General features: G+C 39.3%; 1 protein-coding gene across 2 annotated transcripts in view; it reads left to right on the top strand.

Moving 5' to 3' along the window:
• The window catches only part of pth1r (parathyroid hormone 1 receptor), a 97,728-nt gene that overhangs the window by 44,529 nt on the left and 25,912 nt on the right, over positions 1-27,287 (top strand). For both annotated transcript variants that reach the window (XR_013821777.1, XM_079876554.1), the window contains exons 2-3: positions 915-1,014; positions 23,262-23,372. Coding sequence is in view for 1 of the 2 variants with exons in the window: in XM_079876554.1 (XP_079732680.1) it covers positions 915-1,014; positions 23,262-23,372 (211 nt within the window). In the remaining variant the exon portion in view is untranslated. The remainder of the gene's footprint in view (positions 1-914; positions 1,015-23,261; positions 23,373-27,287) is intronic.

Raw genomic sequence — 27,287 nt, forward strand, 5'->3', positions numbered from 1 at the left:
ATATTGTGCATTGTTTTATTGTTTACTTGGCAAAAGTTTTTGTGAGCGTGGAATATGCACTGGAAGTGATAAAATAGCTGGATATCTTAGAGTTGGTTCTGTGTTTGTCTCCCTGATATATTAGACTGTCTGTTTATCACTAGAGATACAAAATGTGTGCATCGCTCAGAAAATGTACATATAGTGACCTCAAAAACTATATGGGCATTAAGACTTAATATTCCACCCATTGTTCCCTTTTTCAAACTGCTAGTCTTGTGGATGACCATTAGTTAGACGATTAGCTAGACGTTAGATGATTCTATCTATCTATCTATCTATCTATCTATCTATCTATCTATCTATCTATCTATCTATCTATCTATCTATCTATCTATCTATCTATCTATCTGTCTGTCTGTCTGTCTGTCTGTCTGTCTGTCTGTCTGTCTGTCTGTCATTATCTGTATGTATGCATGAATCTATAATGGTATATGTTAAGGAATGAAAAAAGCTTTGATAGTGCTTTTAATATCAAATCAAATGTTTGTGAATGTAGCGTGATGCTGGGGTGCCATTGTTTTTATGCAATGCATTTTTATTTATACTACATATACTATTAGTATATACTAATAGTATATACTACTATTTTAAATATACTATTTATACTAAGTCATACTACATACTACATAAAATTATTAGTTAGAAATTAGTTATACTATATAATCTCTTATACAATAATTAGTAATTGTAAGTATTCAGAGCATTTATCTCAGTTAATTCATTACACTGAAGAGCTTGACATAAAAGGATGACATACTGTATATAGAGGCTGTTTTATGGTTAAAAAACAATACGCCCTAATAAAGATCAATAATACCCATGGTGATCAACTCTATATTAATCGTTGTTATATATTTTGTGTGTCTGTACAGGTTGATGCTGATGATGTCCTCACGAAAGAGGAACAACTCTATGTTCTGTTCAACGCAAGGAGGATATGCGAGCTGGCGATCAAGTCCAAACAGAAAACTGGTGAGTTATAAATGTTGTATTCTTTAAAAAAAAGACTGAGAACACGCAGAGGAAGAAACTGCTAATCTGGGCGTCACTGCATAGACATCCACTGTCTCCGAGCACTACCTGAGAGCAGTTATCTTCACGCTCAGGTCAGGTGGGCATGGCTGAAATGACACCTTTGATGGACGTAGGAGTTGTGGACACATGTGTCTCCGCTTGGAGGTCTCAGGTGCTGGAGTGTGACTCTGCGCTACGCCACATCCAATCAGGCTGATGCTAAAACGAACTGGCATTGATTAAGCTGGATCTCTCAGCAACACTCCATCAGTCAGTGCCAAAGCCAACAGAATCCATTAGTTTCTATTACACTGGCCTGACACTTTGTTATTTAAAATATTTAAAATAAATAAGCAGCTGTCTGTCAGCTCCCTGTTTTAAAAAAGCACATGTTTTAGTCTTAGACTCCAGGGTGCAGATTTGGTTTGAACAAGGCAGGGGTTGAAGTGTGCAGCAGTTTAGCGGCGGCGTCCTGGGTCAGTCTCCCTTGTGAAATGAATTTTTTTTTTTTTTTTTTTTTTTGGTAAAAATATATTGTGTGTGTGTGTGTGTGTGTGTGTGTGTGTGTGTGGTATCATACTTATAACCTACACGCAAATCTGATTACTAAAAGTAATGATAAGTAACATAATTCCTTGTTTGGATAGGATACACAGATATGAAGTGTTTTATATGATTTCAGCATCTGAAACCTTTTCAACTGGACAGGATTTTTTACCTCAGAGCGCCATGGGAAGTCAAACTTCACCCAACATCTGAAATTGCTAATTTCCTGCTCTTAACAGGTTCTCATTTCATCAGGCTCTGAATGATTTATGTAATATTTTTGGATATCAGAAAGCCAGGTTTTTCCTTATATCAATCATCATTAGAACAGAAAACCTTTTACACAGAGAGAAAAGTAGCCATGTCCAAAATTCATGAAGTTCCAGACTTTAAAACTCTTGATTCTACTCTGCACTTGCCCTTATAAAAATGTATTTAAACGGGTTGCGATTGGTATGCGAGAATTGCAACAGCTGCTCTGCCTCGCAGCGTGGGAATATGAGGAGCCAAGCCGTGACCCGGCCGCCCAGCGGTGCTACAGCCACTGTGGAGACCAGACAGGGAACTCCTTCAGGGAACGAGGGTTACATACATAACCGAGACGCCACATCGGTTGTGGCCAACGAATAGGAATCCCTACCAAAGCTACACAGATGCTGCCCTGTTAAAGCCTCCTGATACCTCTATGCAGATGGGGCGAAGGATAGGACAGGGCTTACACAGAGAATGTCCATCACTGCTGTTCCGCATGACCCACTCAGTGACCCAACACTGAGGAACACTGGGAAAGCATGCCCTTTCCACTGGAAAAGAAACGCTGCGGAAGCCACACTTACCCACTTGATGGCATGTCTCTGGGGTGGCTCAGCCTGATTAGGGTGGCACTACACCTAGCAGAGACCACTGGGAACGATACTGGCTTCTGTTTAGGAGCTATACTGTGGAAATATACACATATGAGATCCCCTCAGGGTCACACATATGGGCACCCAGCCTACCACCAGTTCTCATGGATACATCGAGTGCAGGCCTGGTGCTGGACGCTCCGCCACGTCCGGCTAACAAGGGTGATGGAGTAACTCAACAGGGTTTACTCGTAGAAACTCTCTGAATCAATATGGGCACTGCACTGGCTGGTCCCTCAGTGCCTTCTACCCGTTTGAGGTGAGAACACAGGAGGATACTGGCTCCACACGAAGGCTATACAATCTAGTGAAAGTGTTACGTGTCGCCCAGCCCGCAGCTTTACAGATGACAGTCAGCCAGGTGCCACGTGCCAGAGCCCAGGAGGATGCAACACTCCTAGTAGAGTGAGCACACAACCTGAGTGGACAAGGCACGCCCTGGGTTTGGTACGCCAAGGCGATGGCATCCACTAACCAGTGGGCCATCCTCTGCTTGGAGACAGCCTTTCCCTTCTGCTGGCCTCCGTAACAGACGAAGAGCTGGTCTGAGGTCATGAAGCTTCGCGTTTGGTACAGTAGCAGAGTATTAACAGGTCACAGCAAAGCTAGGGCTGGGTCTGCCTCCTCCAAGGGCAGCACTTGCAGGTTCACTACCTAGTCCTTGAAGGGAGTGGGGGGGGAGCCTTGGATACATATGTGGGCGAGGTCTCAAGATGGCATGGGAGTCATCCGGCCTGAATTCTATGCACGATTCGTCGACTGGAAATGCCTTCAGGTCCCCTACCCTCTTAATGGAAGCCAATGCAACCAGTAGCAACTTCTTCATAGACAAGATTTTTAGCTCTGCTGACTGCAAAGGCTCAAATGGGGCATTCTGGAGTGCTCTGAGCAAATCCCAAGAGGGTATGGACGAAGGGGAAGGTGGATTTAACCTCCTCGCTCCCCTAAGGAACCTGATGACCAGGTCGTGCTTCTCGACCGACTTGCCTTCTATTGGATCGTGATAGGCAGACATTTCGGCAGCATAGACTTTCAGGGTGGCCATCAACCACCGCAACGGTCGCAGTCTTGTCCGTACGGACCAGTACGTCTTTGCCCTGTAGGGTTTTTTTAGGCGGCCCACTGCGAGACGCCTGTGGTAGAGGCATCCATGGCGACCACAGCATACCTGGACACTTGTTCTAGGGGCACTCCTGCCCAAAGAAACGAAGGGTCCGACCACGGGCTAAAGGTTCGTCGGCAGACCTGAGTGATTATCACCCAGTGAGTCCATCTCAGGACTCACCCGTGAAGCCAGTGCTGAAGCGGCCTAATATGAAGCAAACTGAGCGGCGTTACTGCGGTTGCCATATGACCCAGGATTCTCTGAAATAATTTAAGTGGGGCCGCTGTCCTGCTTTTGAACGAATTCAGGCAGTTCAACACTGACCGAACACGCTCTTCTGTGAGGCTTGCTCCATACCCTTCATGAGTCTTGCAGTTCAACTCCATACCGAGAAAAGAGATCCTCTGCACGGGGGCTATTTTGCTCTTTTCCCAGTTGACCCGAAGCCCCAGCTGGCTGAGGTGACTGAGCACCATGTCCCTGTGTACGCACAACTGATCTCGTGACTGTGCCAATATGAGCCAGTCGTCGAGATACAAGGGCCCCCTCCGCAACTTTCGTGAAGACGCAGGGAGACAGGGACAACCCGAAGGGGAGGACTTTGTACTGATATGCTTGACTCTCGAACACAGAAACGGAGAATTGTAACATGAAAGAGCAGGAAGAGCAGAAAACAGGAGATGATTATAAAAAATGAGCAGGGTTTATTGAATAATCTTAGTTGTGTGTATGCTTTAATGCTTAGACTTCATCTGAACTTCATCTCTACTTCGTTTGAACTTCGTCTGGCCAGAACAAATCCAACTAGTGTTAGCATACCAAAGCTAACAAGGAGAATTGAAACACGAAAAATCAGCCGTAACCTGCCGTAGGTTAGATTTGATTTCGCCCTGCAGCTCAGGCTGGAAACCTGTACATTCTTCTATCCTGCTTCCATTACAAATCTGCGGGGACCAATCACAAACTGGCTTATCCACCTGACGCGCTATTGGCGGGTTTAACACGATTGGCTCTCGCATGACTGTCAATCCAATTCCTTTTAACCTCTCGACGATGCTCAATGGCTTCTTTAGTTTAGCAAACAAATCGCTCGAGTGGGTGTAAGTACCACTCACTTTCATGTTTTGTTCTCATTGTTACTCGAGGATGGATCAGTTCCAACAGTTCGTGATCAAGCTCACAGCCTCCGGAGATCGGCCTAACGTTACTGATCACGGCAGAAATGAAAGTGAGAGCGTGCACTTTATGACAGCTCATTGAGTCATTTTACGGATATAAAGTTTACCAGTTTATTAAGGCCCCACTGAAAAGGTGTGTATATATTTGTTTACTGTTAGTTGTAACGAGTGTTTTGTGTACTTCGCTGTGTATGTTGATGATAATGAAAGGGAGAGAGAGAGAGAGAGTTTATGGATAAGACATTAATGCGCACTTATACTGTGTTTATTCAGCTCTTACAGTGATTCTCTGGAGTAAAACTAACGCTTCATCTTTTGTGTGATGGACAATAAACTTCACTGAACTCATCAGTATATTTTTGGCCATCGTTCGGACGGGGTCCGCTACAACAGGCTTGTACTAATATTGGATAAAAGCAAGATGAAAAATAAGTTATAACCATAATTAAACTAGACTATACCTGTTCCATCCCCATACAGCATATATTCTCTGGCTCGGTGGGCATTATTGTCCGACTCCGAGTCGAAATGAACACCGCTAGTGAGAGTTACTGTTTTTTTCCTGATTGTCCTGACTGAAGCACAAACTCATGAGGCTCCGCCCCCTGTGCCAGCAGCAACAGCTCATTTGCATTTAAAGGGATTCACACTAAAACAGTGCAATTTTTTTCTGAGCCCCAAAAAGTGACAATTTAAACATGCTGCAAAAAAATATCAGTTGGGTATTGTGAGATAAAACTTCCCAAACACACTTTGGGGACATCATAGATTTATTTTACATCTTGTGAAAAGGGGCATAAAGGGGCTTTAAGTGATGACATAATTGAATACATTTTTCTGTGTTTTATCTTCACTTAGTGACTTATGTTGTGATGTCTAAAAGATACATTGGCATTGCAACATCAGAAAAGAAAAAACAGCAGCTGCTAAATGGAAAACAGCATAGCACAGCTCTGTGTAATCCCTTTTGGGTGATTTGCCACGTTAAATAGAGATCTGGGAATAGAAGAGTGTGTGAAAGGGTTATATTTTTATGGCAACCTCAGTTTCCTTTCACTGTGGTCACTGCAGTCCCTGGAGCACTGTCTCAAAAGCTTTTAAATAACCTTTTCTGGTGGCCTATTGTCATAGCCAGACTGCTGTATTATTTTCTTCTCATCACAGGCTTATTTTACTTGTGTTAAGTCACTTTTGTCTCGCAGCATGAAGCAGTTAGGGAGGTTTTTGTCCAAACTGGAGTAAAATGTTATGGAATCTCTTACACAATGGGTAAATGTGCTTGACTTTTCAGTTTTAGATGCAAACTTGAATGAAACATGACACGAGCTGCAGTACGTTAGTCACAGAGAAAGAGGACATTTCCAAGACATCCTGTGCTTAAAATAACTATACATGATTTTATATTCAAATTAGAGTATCACCTTTCTCCATTGCATTAGATATGTTTCAAATTTATATATGATGGTTTAAAATATGTTTATAAGTAATGTATTTTGCCAAACACTCATTGCTAGACAGATGAAATGAGTGTGTGCAGATGTTTTCAGGACATGCTGCCGGTTATTTTACTGTTCTCCAGCTTGAAGAGGCGTTTTATTTACATTTAAAAATATATAGAAATAAGTGGAAATAAAGTGTAGAGTAATAAACAGGTATTTAATGATCTACACTTACACTGATTTCTGACGGGCTGGCACATGGACCGCGCCGCATGTTCTGATCTCATGAAACTAAAAGTCCATGAGATCAGAACAAAAACCTGAATAGATAGCATACAAGATTATTTACAGTTGGTGCCAATAGCTTTTAATTACTATTTACTATTTTATAACACTAAGTGTAAATATTATCTAAAGATTTTTGCAGATAGCCACTGCTTATTTTAAAATAGTGATTTCCAGACCTGGAAAACTTAATAAAAATTAATCAAATTTATTTGAAGAATTTGATGGAAAAGTAATTTCAGTCCCACTTTATAATAGGTGTCTTTAACTACTATGTACTAATATTTAATTTAATAATATGATACAATGCACTTATTGTGTATATGCATGCTTTTACATTGTACTTATTTTTTTATGTAACTATGGCTTGTTATTATTTATTTTGTTTTATATTTTATTTTATATTACATAATCAGTGTTGTGCAGTGGTGTTCGTAAATGAGAACTTTATGCTGACACAAAAAAAGCATTACTTACACTATCAAGAAAACAACAACAATCAAAACAATTCACATTCACAATGCAATTATTAACATCGTTACAAATATATTTGATTTGATGGCTAATGTCCAGCTGTTCTTTTAAGTAGTCGGCTTATCTGGGGATCATCAGTCACCAGAGCGTGATGGCCACAGACACAGAGATGAACCTTTAATGTCTGAAAACCCCTCAAAGATCACGTTTCAAGTCATTTCAGGTTTGAATGTTACATCAAGTTGGTTACTTACTTTTTAATTAGTCTTCCCATTAACACCATTATTTATTAGACCGATTTGCAAATGCGGAACATGCACATAAACGCGAAGCGTGATTAATTACATGAACAGTGTAACAGGCCACTCGTGTGACTTTCATTCATTCTCAATTATCCCGCAATTATCTCAAATATGCAATATATTATTGTATTGCAGTGATTATCTTAAATGATTTATCTGTGTTTTAAATTCATATTCCTGGTAATCTTGAATCAGAAAAACAGCAGCATCTCTTGTCTTCTCTGATGACGAGGGCGGGGTTAACCTGTCACTCACACGAGATCCACCAATAGCAAACCACAACCATCCAATCAATTCCTCACAGACACAATCAAGCCCCGCCCACATCTGATCTTATCCCAGAAGCGTTTCACTCTGATATACGTCACAATAGGGGAGACAAGACTCGTGCAACTTTCAATTTAATGCTGACTTTAAAGACGCCTAATATAAAGTGTGACTGTAATTTCAATAGAACATTTTTATGTGTAAAATATGGAAAATGCCGCTAAATTGCTCTTTTTGTGTGCAATCTTTCTCAAATGAGTTTGAGCTCCTTGTTATCCAGTATTCACAGTTGACTGGAAAAGTCATGGAAATTAATTTGTCAAAAATGTGAGAGTCCGAGTTTAAATGACACCGTATATTAGTGTCACCGTCATGTCATGTTTAGTTTCTAGGTCATGGTTTTCTTTGTCACTGGCTGAACCTCCTAAACCCTCAATCACTCTTCCCTATGTTAGTCCACTAATACAGTTCACTTGAAGAACTGAATGAAAACGAGTGAGCGAATTACATCGGCTGTACACTCGCATTGAGTGCACTCAATAATGTCCACTATGTTTTCGGACACCACTACTAATGGCTGTCCCCTCAGATAAGGCCCTGTTTGAGGGTATAGGGGGCGATTTCGGATTCAGCCACGGTGTTTGCCTGAGTGCTCGTTTGTTACCATGGTTTCTAATTAGTTCTCACCTGTTCCCCGTTTCATTGATCGCCTGCCTCTTTCTTCAGCTCATTGTTCTGTGCTGAAGTTAATGGTATGTTGTAGTGGTGTATCGCCCTTTGTTTTTATTAAAGCTTCTTGGCTATTCGATCATTCTGTCACTCATCTCCCTTTTGGAAAAGCTACACGCTGCCCGTGACAATTAGCAGCTAAAGAAACAGAAGTGAGGACTATCCGGCAGCTATGACTGTGTTCAGTCGAGTCCTGTTGGGTCTTGAGTTAGTCCAGCAGCAGAGGCTTGTCATGAGGGCTTTAGGAGGCAGTGGATGGTCCAATATCTCCTATTAGAGGCCACTGATCTCAGCGCTGATGCTAAGCAGAGATCTGGCACTCAAATGGCTTCTCTTTCAGATGCAGTCGATGCTAGCTTGTCTGAGCTCTGTCACACGTAATGCCTCCCGACATCGCTTTCGTGTCACTGCCAAGATGGACAACTGTGCTCTTTTCACTCTTTCAAAACCATTTTCAGTGTTTCAGTCTGCTTTGGTTTGCAGATTACTTTCGAAATATGAAGTGATGAATAACAGACAGGAATAATTATAATATACAGTGGGGTCCAAAAGTCTGAGGCTATTTAGTGCTTTTCAAGGCTTGGCAGAGTGATCCCGATTTCTAACTAACTGCAGTTTTGTGAAACGGCCGTGATTAGCAGGTCATACTGTGGTGGTTGAGCAGCGAGTTACGGGAAACACACACCTGAAATCTGAGGGGTTTTAAAAATTATTTTCACAATTTGATACTGTTTTCAGTTTTGTACCAGTACTGAAACAATTACCTTGAATTTCTTAGAACGATGATACATAAACCTTTGGAAGTATTACCACCTTTTGCTTCAATAATCTGGCAGAAACGCCACAAGCTACCAGCTATCCAGGATGATTTGAGAAGGTTCAGTGAGCCAATCTTTGCTTGTCTGATTGTTGATCTACAAATAATGTCATAAAGTCCCCCTGTAGTCAATAATTGTATCCCTTAAAACTCATCTTTGATCACCAAAATTACATATTCAAAGTTTTTTCCTTAAAATATCTTGAGTGTAACTCTACACCCTTGCCTCATTTAGTATGCGCGGTTCTATGAATATGCAAATGAGCCCCGCCTCCACTCACTCACTCAGCTCAGAGATCCACTGGTTGACGATCACACGTTGATCTGATTGGTTACAAGGTAGTTTGTGACGTCAGAAACACCAGCGATTTCAAAGCGTGTTTTTGAGACTGTCTTTGGTTCACTGCAGTTTTAAGGAGAAAACACTCAGCAATGCTGTCGACTTATGAATTTACACATGGTTTGTCTTAAAGCAGATTAAAAACACCACATAGACACATAAACAACATTAAAAGCTGGATTTTCACCACAGGGGGACTTTAAATCGTATATAGGGCCTAGTTTATATCATAACTATTCTTTATTTTACATTTTCTTTGTACACAAACTTAAAATCTGTTTGTGTCCAGGCTTAATTTTTTTTAACATGGTCTTAGACTCCATTGGAAATTATGTAATACAGATTTAACGACTGAAGTAATTGAGCATCTTAGTGTAAAACAGTTTTTTCTTTAACCGTATCTACATTTACATACAACCAAACCAAATATAGTTAGTAATTGGATTGATGGTTCAGCCTTCATGTAAACACCTCAATCGATCTGATTAAGCTCAATTCAAATGAGTGCATATAGTCCCTCATCTTGTTGACACAGGCTATTTACACTAACTATTGACTGGTTGAGCCTGACAAACAGCAGGATGGCAACTAATGACAGTGATGTTACCTTTTGACCAGTTCAAATCTGCCCTTTTCCGATCCCATTCTTTTCAGGTTTCATTGCATATCAGCTCTGAAAGGTGTTTATTACAAATGAAAATCAATAAATTATTTGAAAAGTGAAAAACAAGGGACTAATGGGTGTTGAAAATGCCTATAACTGAAATTTGATGTGGAAATCAGACAGGCTGGTATTATTGATCAGACACACTTGTATCATTAAGCCCAAAGTATACGTCATTTCTGATGTGAATACTAGCATACACACACAGTTGAATGCACAGCCTCTCTAAATGTACTGCATATATAACCGTGACTCATGTCCTTGGAGGACACCTTTACTGTTCAGCAGGATCAATATAGGATTAGGTGTAGGGAAAATAAGTATGATTTTTTATGTTTTTAAAAGAAGTCTCTTCTGCTCACCAAGGCTGTATTTATGTGATTAAAAATATAAAAAATAAAATAAAAATAAAAAACAATAAAATTGTTCAATATTATGACAATTTAAAATAACTGTTTTCTATTTTAATATATTTTAAAATGTAATTTATTCCTGTGATCAAAGCTGAATTTTCAGTGTCACATGGTCCTTCAGAAATCACTCTAATATGATGATTTGATGATCAAGAAACATTTATGATTATTATCAGTGTTGAAAACAGTTATTTACATTTTTATTTCAGGATTCCTTGATGAATGAAAGCTCAAAAGAACAGCATTTATCTGAAACAGAAGCTTTTGTAACATTATATGTATAAGAATTTTTATTTAATTTCTTGGGGGATAGAAATAAAATAAACCAAAACTATTATTCATCAAGGATGAATTAAATTGATCAAAAGTGACAGTAAAGACATTTTGATCCATTTAATCAATTTATTAAAAACATTATTACTGACCCCAAACTTTTGAAGGGTAGTGTTTAATGTCACAAAAGCTTCTGTTTCAGATAAATGCTGTTCTTTTGAACTTTCTATTCATCAAAGAATCCTGGAATAAAAATGTAAATAACTGTTTTCAACACTGATAATAATCATAAATGTTTCTTGATCCTCAAATCATCATATTAGAATGATTTCTGAAGGATCATGTGACACTGAAGACTGGAGTAATGATGCTGTAATTCAGCTTTGATCACAGGAATAAATTACACTGCACTATATATTCACAGAGAAAACAGATGATTTACATTATAATAATATTTAACAATATCACTGGTTTTTTTTTTTTTTTTTTCTAATCAGATAAACGCAGCCTTAGTGAGCAGAGGAGACTGTTTTTATTTTAAAAACATTAAAAATCTTATCGATCCAAAACTCTTGACTGGTAGTGTGTATAAATACCATCTCTCTTAGTGCAGAGAGTCTCTGCTTATTCAGAAATGATTGTTACTGCATCCAGATAATAAATCTCAGATCCGCTGGCTGTAAGTTTCATGCAGTCACTGAATAGCATAGGTCAACTGCGATGTTCAGTGGTGGAAAAAAGACACGGTTTCAGCAGATCTCTTGTAATGATGTGAAGCGCTGTCTCTGGCGGAGAGATTCCTGCAGTCGGGTCTCTGCTCTCGGCCCTGTGTTGAGTCACATCTGACCTGTTTACCTGATGACTCTGCGCTCTTTCTGGTGGCTGTTTTCTGACCCCTTTTGGAAGGGTGCACACGTCTTTCTGATCACAGACCAGCAGGAGAAAGCAGGAGACGCATGTGCTCTCTCACAAACACTGTTCATGCTGGCTTTCTGCTGTTTTTGAAGTGCTGAGACCAGAAGCCACTGGTGACGGTTGCAATGCATTTTTAATTTGGGTCAATGATGGGACAATGATTTATATTAACAGCAAATTAATAATTTGATTTAATTTGTTTAAAATTTGTTTTAAAAAGCAATTGTCAGGGTTCAGGCGCTTTAGGGCTTTTAACTGTACTCGTAAAAAGATATTATGTAGCAAGTCTGTAAGCAGAGATGAAAAAGACCATTTTCAGCAATCTCAGTTATCTTACCTTAGAAATATAGTGTTTTTATCACTTGTAACTGCTGTATTGTCACCTATGGCCCAGTCCTCCTAAAGGTTTGCATGCTTCTTTCATGAAGTTCATTGACGTCCTTGAGGTTTTGTTGAGGAATTAAAGGCTTCTGGGTAATCTTTTCAAATGACCCTGTCATAGCCATCCACATACCACACAGTTACATATGTTTGGATAAATACTGACATAGGGAGTCCAGAGAAATTGTACGACACTAGGATTATTTTTTTTTATTTTTTTTATCTCAAATATTAAAAATACAATTTGAATAAAAATTACAATTACAAACACTGCAATATATAAAACAATTTACGTGCATGAAAACCGTCAACTTTGAAATTTGACCTTTCCATGACAAGGCAAGATTAGTTCAGATGCGTGTCTGTAAAAAAAAAAAAAAAAACCTTGGAAAATACATTTGAAGGCTAATTTGAAAAGAGTTATTAAGATTTGTGCAAGGTGTAGGCAGTGGTGCACTGGTGATGTGAAGCTCTCCTGTCCGAGGTCAAAGCAGAATCAAGCTGAAATGTCACGGTTGCTTCAGCAAATGTGTTTTATGTCACATTTGCTTTTGCTAGCACTGTCACTGGTTTAGTGTAGGTGGTATTACATTATTTTCAACGGTGACATTTCATTTCCGAACTGCAGCAATACAACAACCAGCGTAATAAAACACTGTCAGATTCACATTCATCTGTTCTGAGTTAAACTGAACATGCTCTTTGTGCCACTCACTGGACATTTCACTCGTGAAGTGTCTCCAAACATGTGTGTGTGTGTGTGTGTGTGTGACCCCACATAACACAAGCAGTTTGCAAATTTCCCTTTCCTTTTGTCTCTAACTGGAATTTTACACAAACTGTCTTTCTCTCCGTCGCCGTCAAAGCAATTCTCGCTGTTCTGTTGCTTTCGTGAGGTATTGCCAAAGACAGTTCTGGCCCTAGCACAATAAATGCGTGTCAAAGCACATTAAGGAGATTTCCTACAGTAAAAACAAGTCTATTTTCAAGTGTTCATCATCCAAAGGAAACGGCTGGCCGCTACATCCCTCGGTCTTGCTGAGTGAGGAAAGACACGGCGATTGATTCAGCAACGTCTTCTGCTGCGCCGCTGACCATGTCTTTGTGAGACCACCCTTGACGTTTCTATACTGCCGTTTACGTGGCGCTCTCCGCCGACCGTTGAGCCAGCTATTATTAGAGCATTGCATCGGGGTGTTTGCTCAGCAAATAGTTAGCTGAGTCGGTTTATCTATTCTAGTCCGGGCTGGAGGTGGCGGAGCCCGACCTCAGCTCAAGGCTAGGCTGCGCTGCGAAGCTCTTATTTGTTATTATTGCACGTTTGTGCTTCGGTTAAGACCAAGTCTCCATGGCGGGGCATGAACAAGGTTCCCATTGAGAGAGACACTGAGGTTTCAGCCCGGGTCGCACAGTGCCGGGATGTGGCTTGAGTCTCTCTGGCCCGTGTGTGAAAATAGCCTGACGCTCAAACTTTGCGGTCGGCTGTAAAATAACACCACCAGATTGCTATAAAAGCTTTCATATATCAAAACCCCGGCACAATTCAGGCCAGCCGCTCCGAATCTCATGTGAGAAGGGGGCAAGAAGATAAATATTATTCAGAAACCCCAAATGACATCATCAATAGCCACAGCCTCATCAGATACGGTTATAGCTTCCTCATAACCTTGGATTTGGGGAAATTATATATGTGGTGTTTCTGTGTGGAGCTGCGTCTGAAACCAGAAGGCTATTGGAGGTCGTCTGCGGCCTAATGCTCTATATGTAAGATGAAAACCTCCACATTTGGCTATTGTTATTGTGGAAATGTGAAACACACATGGCACACTCCCTCCAGGACGAGCGTCCTGCGAAACAGGCCTGTTGTCTGAAACTCGCCTTTAATTACATTTGCAAAAATTGACGAGCTGGTCTCCAGGCATATAAAATGTGCTCCATCATACGCTTTGATTTTCCCTCTGAAAATCTTTAATTACAGGCATAGGAAAATAATGGATCTGCAGTAAAGCCATACGCCGAGATTTATCCTCAACTAGTTATTTGTGGCAAGTTGGGGGCAGCTGGTTTCAATAACAGCGACTGAAGGCAAAGCCAGAAATACTAGCGTTGCCAAGAAAATGTGGGGGGAAAAAACCAAAAGGGCATTTCTGTCATTTCTGCGAGGAGAGAGGAACTAAGGGTGAGATTCTTCTGAACTGAAGCTTTATTTAGGATAAATATCTAGTGCTGTTAGCAAACTCTAGATGGCGCAGGCTAATAGGCCCTTAATGCAATCTGCTAGCTGTGACATCATTTACGAGACGGCACAAGCTGATTGGTCTCTGTTGCATCTGCAGCCAATGAGCAGCTTTAAATAATTTGGTTCGGTGTTGGCTGTGGACAAGTCTTCCTCTGAAGTTTAACATCATTATTCCTAATCACAAAACGTTGCGCGGTCTGCATTTATCAGTTCCTAAATGAAGCATGAATCAGGTTTGATATTTAACAAGCTGTGCATGATGCAACGAGTGAAATAATTAACCATATAAGCAAACGAGCAGGAATATGTGCTTTTGCGTTTAATTTAAATAGTACTGAAAAATTAACTAATCTAAATTCACTTTTCCTTAAGTCAAAATTACTATTCAACATCACTGAATGAACCTAAATACATCAATTCATAATGTTGGATTACAATTTTATTAAATGTTTAGTTTAGTTTGCAACAGTAAAAGTTGAGTACATTGAAGTTAGCATTTTAAGGTTAAGTTAGGAGAATGGTATCAACAGTTTCTGCTAGACCTGTTTTATGCTGATTGGATTAGCTTTAGGTGAGACTTTCACCATTTGTCTTTAATGGCTCTGGGATGGCTCGTGGAACCGCAGTTCCTGGCCAATATCAGCATTTGAATAGTTACGCATATTCAATTGAAACTGGTAGCGCTCTCTGAGTAGGGTGTGTTCCTACTCATTTACATGCTTTGTTTGAATTTGTCTCCACCTTCAAAAGTCCCTCCTCCTAAAATGCCTATAAGACACCATGTAAATTTATGTTAGATTAGATTATGTTGGATTCCTGCAGCCACGTACAGCGGAGTTCTCAATAAAGAATAACTTCTGTTGAACGCGATCCCAACTGTCTCCTGGTCTCTGCTTAGATGAAAGAAAACTTTACAACAATACGTTAAATCAAGTAGAAATAGCTCTAAAGTAACAATTGCAGGTTCGCTGCAGAAAGACAACTAAACACTGCTTGAATGAGAACACGCTAAAAGTGAATGAATAGGCATCGCATGAGCGTAGAAAGATGTTCATCTGCACATGTCTAATGCTAACCATCAGATAATGAATGCTTTGCATACAGTGCTTTGTTTTTTCAGTAAGCTGTGTCATGTAGGAAACACATAAAGAGCGAGAATGTGCATTTGACCTTAAGATACTATAGAGTAATGAGTTAAATACATACTATAGAAGATTAACATTTATGTACAAATGGAGCATATAACAAGCTGGTGTGAGTCTATTCATTCTGCCTGTAAATAAGTATGTGTTAAGTTATTGCGTATACGTTAAGTACACCTTAAGTTATTTATAGACGTCTAGGAGCTCGATCATGCATGAGTAACAATATCAGTAATATACTAATTGAGAATATTATGGAAGCTTGTTTCCGCCACTGAATAATAAATAAATAATAATAATTGCGACTTTTTATCTCACAATTCTGACTTTTTTTTCTTACAATTGCGAGATATGAAGTTAGAATTCGGAGAAATAAAGTCGCAATTGTGAGATATAAAGTCGCAATTCTGAGAAATAAAGTCGCAATTGCGAGATATAAAGTCAGAATTGCATGATATAAAGTAGCAATTGTGTGTTATAAAGTCAGAATTGTGAGATACAAACTATTCTGAGGTTAAAAAAAAATAACTAAAAAAAAAAGTCTGTCTTTTTTTTCCTTATAATTGGACTTTATATCTCAAAATTCTGAGAAAAGATGTCAGAATTGCGAGATATAAACTCGCAATTATGTGATATAAAGTAAGAATTGCATGATATAAAGTCGCAATTGCGAGAAAAAAAGTCAGAATTCTGACTTTATATCTCGCAATTCTGACTTTATAACACGCAATTGCGACTTTATTTCACGCAATTCTGACTTTATATCTCACAACTCTGACTTTATATCTCACAACTCTGACTTTATATCTCACAATTCTGACTTTATATCACGCAATTCTGACTTTATATCTCACAACTCTGACTTTATATCTCACAACTCTGACTTTATATCTCACAATTCTGACTTTATATCTCGCAATTCTGACTTTATATCTCACAATTCTGACTTTATATCTCGCAATTCTGACTTTATATCTCACAATTCTGACTTTATATCTCGCAATTCTGACTTTATATCTCACAATTCTGACTATATCTCACAATTCTGACTTTATATCTCACAACTCTGACTTTATATCTCACAACTCTGACTTTATATCTCGCAATTCTGACTTTATATCTCGCAATTCTGACTTTATATCTCGCAATTCTGACTTTATATCTCACAATTCTGACTTTATATCTCGCAATTCTGACTTTATATCTCACAATTCTGACTTTATATCTCGCAATTCTGACTTAATATCACGCAATTCTGACTTTATATCTCGCAATTCTGACTTTATATCTCGCAATTCTGACTTTATATCTCGCAATTCTGACTTTATATCTCGCAATTCTGACTTTATAACTCGCAATTCTGACTTTATATCTCACAATTCTGACTTTATATCTCGTAATTCTGACTTTATATCTCGCAATTCTGACTTTATATCTCGTAATTCTGACTTTATATCTCGCAATTCTGACTTTATATCACGCAATTCTGACTTTATATCTCACAATTCTGACTTTATATCTCGTAATTCTGACTTTATATCTCGCAATTCTGACTTTATATCTCGCAATTCTGACTTTATATCTCGCAATTCTGACTTTATATCACGCAATTCTGACTTTATATCTCACAATTCTGACTTTATATCTCGCAATTCTGACTTTATATCTCGCAATTCTGACTTAATATCACGCAATTCTGACTTTATATCTCACAATTCTGACTTTATATCTCACAATTCTGACTTTATATCTCACAATTCTGACTTTATATCTCGCAATTCTGACTTTATATCTCGCAATTCTGACTTAATATCACGCAATTCTGACTTTATATCTCGCAATTCTGACTTTATATCTCACAATTCTGACTTTATATCTCGCAATTCTGACTTTATATCTCACAATTCTGACTTTATATCTCACAATTCTGACTTTATATCTCGCAATTCTGACTTTATAACTCTCAATTCTGACTTTATATCTCGTAATTCTGACTTTATATCTCGCAATTCTGACTTTATATCTCGCAATTCTGACTTTATATCTCGCAATTCTGACTTTATATCTCGCAATTCTGACTTTATATCACGCAATTCTGACTTTATATCTCGCAATTCTGACTTAATATCTCGCAATTCTGACTTAATATCTCGCAATTCTGACTTTATATCACGCAATTCTGACTTTATATCTCACAATTCTGACTTTATATCTCGCAATTCTGACTTTATATCTCGCAATTCTGACTTAATATCACGCAATTCTGACTTTATATCTCACAATTCTGACTTTATATCTCGCAATTCTGACTTTATATCTCACAATTCTGACTTTATATCTCACAATTCTGACTTTATATCTCGCAATTCTGACTTTATAACTCTCAATTCTGACTTTATATCTCGTAATTCTGACTTTATATCTCGCAATTCTGACTTTATATCTCGCAATTCTGACTTTATATCTCGCAATTCTGACTTTATATCTCGCAATTCTGACTTTATATCACGCAATTCTGACTTTATATCTCGCAATTCTGACTTTATATCTCGCAATTCTGACTTTATATCTCGCAATTCTGACTTTATATCTCGCAATTCTGACTTTATTTCACGCAATTCTGACTTTATATCTCGCAATTCTGACTTTATTTCACGCAATTCTGACTTTATATCTCGCAATTCTGACTTTATTTCACGCAATTCTGACTTTATATCTCGCAATTCTGAGAAATAAAGTCAGAATTGCGAGATGTAAACTCGAAATTGTGAGATAAAAAGTCAATTATCTTTTAAAATGTTTTATTCTGTGGCGGAAACAAGCTTCCATAGAATATTAAGTCATGTGTAGAGTGAAAAGATCCAAGTTTGGGTTTAAAGTTAGTTTCTCAGAAATGCAAATGGAAGAATAATGTTGTTGCTCATGAAGATTGAGTACAACTAAACTGTTATTTGTTTTTGTGAACTTGGTAAGAGAAGACAATGAATTCATTCATGCAATTAGAATCAGTATGTTTTCACGTGTTGAACTGAGCAATTCTACGTTTGTATAGCTTCAATGAAAGATTCTCTGTTCAGGAAACATTGTTCTGGTAGGAACATTTACATCTCTTTAATATTCATGATGAACCCTAAAACAATTGCAACTGCAAATGTTATATTCAAGTTATTTTTTATATTCAAGCATGTAAACAATGTGACACGCTAAATTCCAGTAAGGGCAGCGCTGTAAAGTTTACTAGCCTAGATGCATAGAAAAACACAAGTAATAATATAAGCTAGGTCTGAGAATACGAAGTTGACCTTGATGGATGACAGGCAAGGGTCGTAAATAAGTGGCCAGTTCGCCAAGGTCATACCCAGATCGGACAGTCCAAAGTTTAGTACAAAGTTTGTGCCGCCTTGACTTTACCAGAGGTCTGACAGAACAGCTAATATTTAAAGCATTTAAAGTGCATATAAATGTGTCATCTTCAGTTATTCAGACTCAAGATTTTGTCATTGATGTATTTCCAGGTGTTTCGGTTCTTTGACAAACGTGGCCATTTTTCATTCATTCATTCAAGAACAGACTTTGAAATATTGTAGGTGGTCTTCTAAGCTTCATTATTGTGTTCATTCTCACAGTGGTGACTGACATGAAGCATTGTTGGTAATGCAGGAACAGAAGCTGCTTTGTGCTCTGGGTGTGGAACTTATGGCACGTCGTAAAAAACAAAGAAAAAAGGGATGATAAAAGTTTGCTGTGTATTTTTAAGCACCTGAAAGATATTTATGCTCCAGTTTTAAAGATGGTGTCACGTGTGCTATAGAAGATATTGTGACACTCGGGTAAAGTAAAAATCTATTTAACTTATGATTCCAAAAAAGAGCAAAAATGAAAATGGGGTGATAAAACGAGGCTAATGACTTAATTTTATTAGCTTTTGTTTAGCATTTTAGATGAGTTCAACATTTTATTAATAATACATTATATGAACCGCTCACCTTCCAACATTACTGTAAGTCTGTCCAAAATGGATAGAAGTGGGGCGAAGAACAGAAAAAGAATAATTCTTATCACTGTAAGTCTTGAAGTTAATCAACATCCTTATGGACATTTTTATCTTTTTTGATCACTTTGCCTGTGTTAATGCTAACTTCATAAAATTTGGCACAGGGGTGTATTTATTTTGGAATGTTACTATTTCACCCCCATTTCCTTTAAAAAATCTATTTTGCACTTGTAACACAAAATAGTTCCTCTCAGCGCCTTTTGGACAAAAATGTCCCCATTGAAACCCATTAACCCATTACTGCAATTTTTAATCCCAGGGCCATTTAACTATAAAATGATGCAATCTTTGTTAAGAGGCTTTCATTCTGTTTGGCAAGGCTTCACAATTTAAAATGTTACTATTTTTTACCAGATGTTGCCATTTTCTCAGATTAGGGCTATAAAGCAAATACTCGCTTTATTGCTGTTTACTGCTTCAGCATATTAGAGAGCTAATTGGATAAATTATGCAACGATAATTGTGTGGGTGTGTTGGTATGGATGTTATAAAAAAAAATATTTGTGTGTGTGTGTTTGTAATATTGAGAGAGGAAAACTCAACTGCAAATAACAAATCAAATGACTGTGACCAGTGGAGTTTTGCTGGCATCCAATGGGGAAAATCTGTTAGTGCGCCCAAACAAAATCTTAAGGAAAGCTCATTTTTTGAGATATCAACCTCAGATTTGGAACAAAACTTGTTTAGATTTATGACTTTGATTTTCTAGCCATCTTAGAGTTCAACATGTTTCATAAAATATACATTTTATATAAAATAATGATCATAAATCATTTTCATAAACTTAAAGGTGCTCTAGGTAACTTTTTAACCTTAACTGAACAGCTTCGGAGTCAGTGGAATGGTTATATTACTTATTTCGGGTTGAATGGTGGTGGTTTCGCACCCCCCTGGTGCCCGAGAGCGGAAAATACGCACTTGCAACTTTGGGACGCGGGTCGGTGTCAGGAAGTATCGCGTGATATCAGGTCTCGCGATGTAACGAATTGCTTGACGGCACTGCACACGTACACGCCCCTATTCAAGCACCGGCGGGCTAGCTATAAGCAAAGGGCAACGATAGATTGAGTTATGGCTGAGGCTGAGCCTGTAAAAAAGAAGCAGAAAGCTAGGAAATCTTTGTCGGAGGACCAACGAAAGAGGAAACGGGAGACTGACCGAGCAAGAAGTCAGACTCGAGTAAATATATCGGACCGGCTTTTTCAGAATGGTGAGAACTGAGAGAAACAGAAGCCTGCAAAACGGATGCTGATCCTGCTGTTGCACTTGTAAGTTAAGTATCTTTGGAATAAACTGTGTTTAATATTTAAATTTCAAGTAATTGCGACCTCAGGATGTTTGCTATTGTCTGTAAAGGTTTTTATTATGATCGCTGTCTGTTAGGGGCTTACTAGTACACTATAACTTTGATGTTAGGCATTGTCATAGCAAACACGTTTGATTTCTGTAGTTGTTTGGCCGTTCCTCTGTCGGTTTTATTTGTGTAACTTACACTTTTATTTTATGTCACTAAGTCAACGCGTCTGATAGTAGGCAATATCAGACGCGCAAAATGTTGCACATATCATGATCGAGCTAGAAAAAACGTTCTGATGTTTTCTTAGACAAGCAAAGGTAAACCATCATTCTACCAGATGAACTTATAGACCTTGCTAATATAACTTTAGACAAATATTAGCCTCCGATATATATATATTTTTTATGCTCATGCCCATTCTCCCAAAAACAAACAAACAAACAAACACGAAAGCAGTAGTTCGCCTCGTTCATATCGTTCGTTCCCGGTAAAAATACTAGTATGCATGACAACACAATAAATAAAAAAATCGCCATCAGTTGGAAAGAAAGTATTGCTTTACTTGCCTCGGTAGACATAACTGGTTTTGAAATAGCCGGTTCCTCTGCTCAGCTGGGTTGACAGCTGATCAGCTGGGTTGCTCGTGGCAAGGGGGGAGGGACAACAGTTCGTTTTTACGACAGAGTGTTTGAAAGCATTATACTACCAGACACTAGGGGGAGCTCGTAGAGAAAAAACACTCAGACTTGCATAGTGTCCCTTTAAACCTATATAACTTTTTTTGGGATTTACTTTTTGGACTCACAACCGCATTTTCGGTGAAGCCTATGTGCTGCGTGAACACAGTATGCTAAAATTATGGCATTATATACTTCTACATACTTTTCAGGACAAAAGATCAAGGACAAATTCATGACCCCTGTATACATGAAGTGTATCCTTATGTAATTTCATCTCATTAAAATTCCATTAGCATTACAACTGATTTATCTAACTATAATTTATATACTTTTAACTAAATTTTGAGCCCTCATCTAACAGTCTTAAGCATTCAATTTCAGGGTTTGAATGCAAAATGTTAAATTTCAAAACACAAGACCATCCAACTTAACATTAAATATCTTTAAAATCCAGCTGTGGTGAAATGTGTTGTTTTTAATCTGCTTTAAGACAAACCATGTGTAAATTCATAAGTCGACAGCATTGCTGAGTATTTCCTCCTTAAAACTGCAGTGAACCAAAGACAGTCTCAAAAACACGCTTTGAAATCGCTGGTGTTTCTGACGTCACAAACTACCTTGTAACCAATCAGATCAACGTGTGATCGTCAACCAGTGGATCTCTGAGCTGAGTGAGTGAGTGAAGGCGGGGCTCATTTGCATATTCATAGAACCGCGCATACTAAATGAGACAAGGGTGTCGAGTTACACTCAAGATATTTTAAGGCATGAAGATTTGTTTTTCAAGGAAAAAACTTTGAATATTGGTGATCAAAGATGAGTTTTAAGGGATAAAATTATTGACTACAGGGGGACTTTAACTAATATACACTTACTTAATAGAATAAAAATTTACTTATTTTGTACGTACTTAAAAAATTCTGATTCAGATTTGCTGCTATTGAAGTTGGAATATGGCGTAATATGATTATTACATATCTTTACACAAGTTGATATAATGTCAGGTAACACTTAATTTTATGTCGTTGTTACACGTTACATGTTGTTACTGTAGTAATTACATGCAACTAACCCTAAGTACATGTAGTTAATAAATATTACTCAGTAATTAAATGCAATACTCTTTAACAAAGAGACCTTACAATGAATTGTAACCACATGTGCTAAATGTATAATGTAATAACGTGCACGAATAAGAAAACTGCAGGACTTCTGAAGACAGATGAATCATGGTCATGGTTGTGTGCAAGGCGTTTCACTCCTGAAAGTCTCTAAGGCCCTGTTTACACCTGATATTAAGATGCGGTTTTGTTGATCTGATCACAAGTGTACGACGCTAAATAGCTTTCATCGTCTAGTGTGGTCAAACTTTGCTGCATTTTACCAAAACATTACTTTCCATTATCCTTCTCATCTGCTTCCTTTTCACTCGTAATCCACATATCTTGGGTTTGTGCATCAGATTACTGAAGTATAATAGATTAGGAATGTCATTTAGGGTGAACTTCAGTCTACAAAAATGCATGCACATAAAGGGCAGACAAGATAGCAGTGCATTGAACGAAAGACAGCGGTTCATTGTCACAGTGTTTGACACTTGAGCAGATAAAGTAGTAAAGATTGTCCTTCAGGAAGAGCAAATCTAAACGTGTCCTCATTCCCTCCTCTATAATTCTGTGCTCAGGTAGTGGAGGAGGTTATTGGAGTTTTGCTGGAGTGGAGTTCAGTCCATCTAAATGTCAATCCTCTCTGTGTTGTAGAGGGTTTCTGCTCGCCGGAGTGGGATGGGATTGTGTGCTGGCCCGAGGGTCTTCCTGGAAGGATGGTGTCCACTGCCTGCCCAGAGTACATATATGACTTCAACCACAAAGGTGAGCTTGCAGCCGCTGACCTGTGCTTCACTGACACATGTCCAAACCACATGACACTCCCATGACAATAACAGATGACTTCCAGAATCTGTGCTTTTCTCCTCTTACAGAACGCTCACAATTCTAGTCATGTCCTCCAGACAAACATTCCCAAATATGTCCTTTCATTTTACACTTGAGGCGCGTTTTCATAAATAATTTCATAAATTCATAATTACCAGCATCGTGAATCCTAACTTCAGTACATTTGCATTTATTATTTTAGCAGAAAGTGCCAAAGTGCCAAATAAATAACATCCGAAAATAATGGTAACACTTTACAATAAGGTATTAGTTAACATTAGTTAATGTATTAACTAACATGAACTAATCATGAGCAATCTATTTGTTACTGTATTTGTTCATCTTTGTTAATGTTAGTTAATAAAGTACTGCTGTTCATTGTTTGTTCATGTTAGTTCACAGAGCATTAACTAATTAGCTAAATCAGAATCTGTGCTTTTCTCCTCTTACAGAACGCTCACAATTCTTCTCACGTCTTCCAGACAAACATTCCCAAATATGTCCATATATTTTACACTCAAGGCACGTTTTCATAAAACAAATATATTGTGTACCTGGACGGTGAACTGAGAACTAGCGGCGTGAATCCTCACTTCATTACATTTACATTTATTATTTTAGCAGAAAGTGCCAAAGTGACAAATAAATAAGAATAACATCAGCAAATAATCAGAGGGAGAAAACAATATAAACCGTGCAGGCTTCCCAGAGTTTGCCTGAGCACTAGAGTCGTGTTATTATTCAGCAGTGTTGGAGAGAATCAGTCAGACTTCTGTCTGGAAAGTCAAATCTGGTGTAGGATTTACTTTGAGACCCTTTTCACTGAGAAACTGCAATATCAAAGAAACATATTGGATTAAACATGACATTTTGAAGTAGAAAAATAGGAGTTTCTTGCAAAACATTCTACAACAATCTTTATTTTATGTACAACTTCAACAAATCTTTATTCAGTGTTGGGCTGTTGGTAAGTTCATGCGTTTCCTTGAATCAGTTCACACTCTTTGTTTCAAAGCATCATTTCCGAAATCTGAAGAATGGGAAGAATCTGATTCAAAGATTCGTTTACATCATCACTCATGTCCCTGTGATTTTTTTTTCATGATTTTAGCATTAAATATTTGTAGATGAAAGCTGTTTATCAGCTGAAGAGGGAACTCGAGCTGTGTCGAGATGCGGTGGGAACGCCTATGCGTGATTGCGTCATGAAGCACGTATGAAATCAGTCCAATGACGGAACGTCATGTGACGTCATCGACCAGGAAACTATAAAGCATACCTGGAACAAACAGCCACTAGCTTCTGATAGGCTGAAGTAAGTCGCTCACAGGCATGCAGGGAGTATGGCAGGGCGACGCAGCGTCTCATTCCCTCTTCAGGGAACCAGGGTTACATACATAACCGGATACATTCCCTTTCAAGGGAACTCGAGCTGCGTCGAGATGCGGTGGGAACACTATACCCGCGACGCCATAGTAACAAGTGCCTGTCCATGTGAAATCTCTGCGCACACTAAGACGAAAGCACCTGCACCCTTGGAGTGGTCATAGGTGCACCCGAGGTCAAGGCCATAAAACCTCACTAATGTGTGTGTGGCTAGGCAATATCCCGCCACATCACAAACATTACATTTACATTTAGTCATTTAGCAGACGCCTTTATCCAAAGCGACTTACAAATTAGGACTAAATAAAGTGAGTCATCATGAAGAGGCAAAAACAATGTGAGAAGTGCTCAAAATACATTGTTCAGGCATTGCTCAGAGTAGCATAAGCCAGACAAGGGAGGATTAAAGGAAAAGGAAAGATTTTTTTTTTTATGAGGTTAAGTGCTCATGGAAGAGATTAGTTTTCAGTTGTGTTTTGAATGTTGTCAGGGATTCTGCTTTCCGGATGAGGGTGGGGAGATCATTACACCAGCAGGGAACTGTGAATGAGAATGTTCTGGAGAGTGATTTTGTGGCTCTCTGTGATTGTACCACGAGCTGTCGCTCATTGAAGTAGGCTTCTGGTAGGGATGTAGATTCGTAGGAGTGAGTGAAAGTAGGAGGGAGCTGAGCCTGTGATAGATCTGTAAGCAAGAGTCAATGCCTTGAACTTGATGCGAGCAGCGAGTGGTAGCCAGTGCAGAGAGATGAACAGAGGAGTGACGTGGGCCCTTTTGGGCTCGTTGAAGACAAGACGAGCTGCAGCATTCTGGATCATTTGTAGAGGTTTAGTTGCACATGATGGAAGTCCAGCCAGAAGAGCATTGCAGTAATCAAGCCTAAATATTACCAGGGCCTGGATGAGAAGTTGTGTTGCATGCTCAGTTAGGAAAGGCCTGATCTTCCTGATGTTGTACAGTGCAAAACGGCATGATTGAGCTGTCTTTGTAATTTGGTCTGTGACGGTCAGCTGGTCACCAAATATTATTCCAAGATTTCTGACCGACCTTGATGGGGTGATTGATGATTAATCTAATAGTGAAGTCGTGCTGTAGAGACGGATTGGCAGGGAGGACGAGAAGCTCAGTCTTTGCCAGGTTGAGCTGCAGGTGATGTTCCTTCATCCATGCTGAGATGTCCGCCAGACAGCTTAAGATCCATGCAGCTACTGTGGGATCATCTGGTTGAAACGAGAGGAAGAGCTGTGTGTCATCAGCATAGCACTGGTAAGAGAAACCATGTGCCTGTATGATGTGTCCCAGTGATGTGGTGTAGATGGAGAAGAGGAGGGGTCCAAGTACTGAACCCTGGGGAACCCCTGTGGTCAGTTGATGTGCTCTGGATACCTCGCCTCTCCATGCGACCCTGAAGGATCTACCTGTGAGATAGGACTCAAACCAGTGGAGAGGAGTACCTGGGATGCCCAGTGATGAGGGGGTGGACATAAGGATCTGATGATTCACAGTGTCGAAGGCAGCAGACAGATTCAGGAGAATGAGAACTGACACCTTGAAGTGAATATTGAAGTGGACACCTTGAAGTGGATAACCATATTGGAGGGAAACTCCTAGTCATACTCTTAGTCTCTTGGTCTGACACCTCACAGTGCCAAAAGGGTGTCTCCCCAAGGATACACCACTTAAAGGGACGTTGTAAGTAGCTAAAGCCACTATGTACATCTTTAGTGTGGAGGGGGATAGACCTGCAGAGAAACCCTCCTGTGAACTCCAGCACTGCAACCACAGGGCAGATAACTGGGTCCAGCTGGTGCTCTCTGCACCAGGAAGTGAACAATATCCACTTCAAGGTGTAGTGTTTCCTCGTGGAGGGAGCTCTGGAGTGGAGGATGGTCTCAACAACCTCAGTTGAGAGACCTGAACTTATGAGCTGGCCCCCTCAGAGGCCAAGCCCAAAGTTTCCACAATTCTAGGCGGGGGTGAAGGATCAACCCGCTCGCCTGAGAGAAAAAGTCCCCCCCCCGAGCGGAATCTCCAGAGGAGAGCCATCAAGGAGAGACTCTAGGTCCGAGAACCATACTCGGGCCTGCCAGAACGGGGATATTGACAGAAGACGGGCCCCATTCCGGCGAACTCTCTCCAGAACTCCCGGGAGCAGAGAGATCGGGGGAAATGCATACAGACGTGAAATCGGCCACATCTGCATCATAGCGTCCAGCCCCAGCGGAGCTGGCGGACTGAGTGAGAACCACAGTGGACAGTGTGTAGTCTCTTAAGATGCGAACAGGTCTACTTCCGCTCGACCAAAGTTTTTCATAGGAGCTCCAACACCTCAGGGTGGAGTCTCCATTCCCCGGGCCTTGGCCCCTGCCTCGACAGGATGTCTGCTCCCTGATTTAAAAACCCCAGGATGTAAATTGCCTTTAGAGAGAGCAAATTCCCTTGGGCCCACATGATGATCTGGTGAGC

The sequence above is a fragment of the Squalius cephalus genome (genome assembly GCF_949319135.1).
Source record: "Squalius cephalus genome assembly, chromosome: 7".
NCBI lineage: Eukaryota > Metazoa > Chordata > Actinopteri > Cypriniformes > Leuciscidae > Squalius > Squalius cephalus.